The sequence below is a fragment of the Sinocyclocheilus anshuiensis genome, unplaced genomic scaffold, assembly GCF_001515605.1.
Source record: "Sinocyclocheilus anshuiensis isolate Anshui unplaced genomic scaffold, SAMN03320099.WGS_v1.1 scaffold666, whole genome shotgun sequence".
NCBI lineage: Eukaryota > Metazoa > Chordata > Actinopteri > Cypriniformes > Cyprinidae > Sinocyclocheilus > Sinocyclocheilus anshuiensis.
The window spans coordinates 219,112-221,989 of record NW_015547661.1 but is presented as its reverse complement, the minus strand read 5'-3'; the positions used below and the strand labels follow the sequence as shown (position 1 = coordinate 221,989).

The 2,878-nt window shown below is 37.2% G+C and overlaps 1 protein-coding gene across 2 annotated transcripts in view; it reads left to right on the top strand.

Annotated features, from left to right (window-relative positions):
• The window catches only part of LOC107702250 (inactive tyrosine-protein kinase 7-like), a 64,689-nt gene that overhangs the window by 50,755 nt on the left and 11,056 nt on the right, over positions 1–2,878 (top strand). For both annotated transcript variants that reach the window (XM_016504503.1, XM_016504502.1), the window contains exons 12-14: positions 1,196–1,345; positions 1,512–1,656; positions 1,776–1,903. In XM_016504503.1, the coding sequence (XP_016359989.1) occupies positions 1,196–1,345; positions 1,512–1,656; positions 1,776–1,903 (423 nt within the window). The remainder of the gene's footprint in view (positions 1–1,195; positions 1,346–1,511; positions 1,657–1,775; positions 1,904–2,878) is intronic.

The window sequence follows — 2,878 nt, the reverse complement described above, 5'->3', positions numbered from 1 at the left end:
TGTGTATGTGTGTGTGTGTGTGTGTGTGACCCTGGACCACAAAACCAGTCATAAGGCTCAATTTTTTGAAATTGAGATGTATACATCATCTGAGAGCTGAATAAATAAGCTTTCCATTGATGTATGGTTTGTGAGGATATGACAATATTTGGTCGAGATACAACTATTTGAAAATCTGGAATCTGAGGGTGCAGAAAAATCTAAATATTGAGAAAATCACCTTTAAAGTTGTCTGATTATTACTAATCAAAAATTAGGTTTTGATATATTTACGGTAGGAAATGTACAAAATACCTTCATAGAACATGATCTTTCCTTAATATTTAAAGAAAAATCAATAATTTTGACCCATACAATGTATTGTTGGCTATTGCTATACTAATGCAAATATACCTGTGCTACTTATGACTGCTTTTGTGCTCCAGGGTCACATACATACATATATATATATTTAATTTTATGGTCACACTTTATTTTAAGGTCCAATTCTCGCCATTAACAAACCATTAACTATGACTTTTGCCTCAATAAACTATAGTATACACTGTGCTCTTTCTGCAAGAGGGCAAATTTTTGTTTATACATTTTCTTGATTCATTTTTATTTTTACTTTTTTGACCTCATAACGTTTAATCAAAGTGTGATAACTGGACCCTCTGGTGAAAAGGTCCTCTTATACATAGCTCACATTCCTCTTTTGAGAGCTTTTGTCTACATCTCAGCATACAATCAACAATGCATAGAACCAAGTCTCTATTTAGTCCCTATTTATTTATTTTTTTCAATTTTCGAAAATCCATTTCAGTCAGATGAACGTCACAATACAGAACAAATGATCTGTCGTTACTTCCGTTTCATCGCAACTTAAAATGTCCCCAACAACTTCTGTAGTCCCATTAACCCTTTGAGCCTTTTAAAAGACGCGTGAAAGCTTTAAAAGTCACAAGTGGACTATTACCAACATATTTTAGCTCATAGAATAAAACATGAAAATATCTTGAGCTTGTCTTAACCACAAACTTTTATTTCAGGCATGGAACCGAAAACATAAATCCTATTGAGCTTATAAACGACTGCAAATTGTTTATGAACTTTGCATTGTGTCCTTGAAAATGAAAACATCCGGCACTGGATAAAGTACACGAGTTCCCTCATAGTGAATGTGTGTGTGTGTGTGTGTCTGGCGCTCCTGCAGACGGCAGTGATATCCCTGCGTGGGTGGAGCAGAAGGGCGGCACGCTGCACTTCACCACAGTGACGCGGGCGGACGCCGGGAACTACACCTGCCTCGCCTCCAACAGCCAGCAGGGCGAGATCAGAGCCGTCGTCCAGCTCACCGTCGCAGGTACTGGGCGAAAAGTGTGTTTCTGATGGCTTTGCTTGACCCACTTGCACAAGAGACATTATTGAATCGTTTGAGGAAACTAATTCATACATTTCTGTTTTCATTGAAACTGTCCCTTGACCTTTCTGTCTCTGTATTTCTTTTCTTTTCTACTCCCATTCTTTAGTTTATGTGGCGTTTAAGCTCAAGCCAGAGAATACCACAGTATATCAGGGACACACCGCAGTGCTTCACTGTCAGGCCACTGGAGACCCTCCTCCCTTCATCCAGTGGAAGAAAAAAGACAAATTTCTGGAGGCAGACAAGAGCAGGTAAAGCTGAATTACCACAATTCCAACTTTGTTGAGTTCAGACTGAAGTGGTTTCATTGGAAGATTTGAAAGAAGTACTTCCTTGTTTCAAGAATCTCCTTGTTTTATTTCTTACTCAGATTCCAGAAGATGCCCAACGGCTCTCTGGTGGTTCATGACGTCAGCACGGAGGACACAGGAAGCTACACCTGCATCGCAGGAAACAGCTGTAACATTGCACACACTTCGGCAGAGCTCTACGTTGTTGGTGAGTCTGATACCCTCTTGTTTTCTGGATGGATGTCTTTTGCAGCCCCTAAAGTTGGATTGTTAAATTTGGCCACTGATTAAGGAGCGTCTCATATATCATGTATATTTACATGCATGTACATTTCACTGTCGTAATACACGTTAAAGAGCTCATTGTGAGCAATTCATCAGTGTGTGTTACAAATTTTCCCCACGTTAGCAAGACTTATTTTTCAACCCCTCTCATCTCCAAGCTTCACTATACAATAAACTGATAAAAATTATGGTTAATCAAGGTTTCACTTTAGAATGTGTAAAAAAACATACTTTTCAAACTTCTATAGCATTCTGTTGGCTATTCCCCAATTTTTGGTCACATTACATTGAGACTTTCACTGTCAAAAAGTTATTAAAAACTTTTTTTTTTTTTTTTTTTAAATGGTCAAAAATCAAAAAATTTTAAATGCTTTATATGTTTAATAATTAAACTTGTAACTCGCTTAAATGATCTTGAATGGCTACTTTTAAGGTCAGCCATATTGCCTGTGTACCATTTTGAATTTGGTCAAAAATGTACTTTTTGGAATTTCTCCAGCACATAATGCACTCGGTGATTAAAACTTGGAAACTGTTTTTCTGTAACACTTCAACAAATTTGACCATGAAGACACCAAACATTAAGTAATGGTGCAAAGGAAGTAAAAAAGGTCACATTAGCAATATTTTGATTTGTCTGTTGTCAATAGTGTTGCAGTGTAGTGTCACTTTAGAACCAAGCAGCTTTCTGTTGGTCAATGCGGCAAATCCACATGAATCATTTTTTGCACTTCTAATTCCATTGTCCCGAAGTCGATGAGTTTTTGGTTAAATGCTTAAAAATAAGGTCTCTGGTTGACACAAGCTCAAGAGAGTTAAGATATACACAGTTTGGCCAAATGGGACAACAGTGGTTGTTGAATTTTGCCTAAAAAATTCATGAAAGTTATGTTTATTT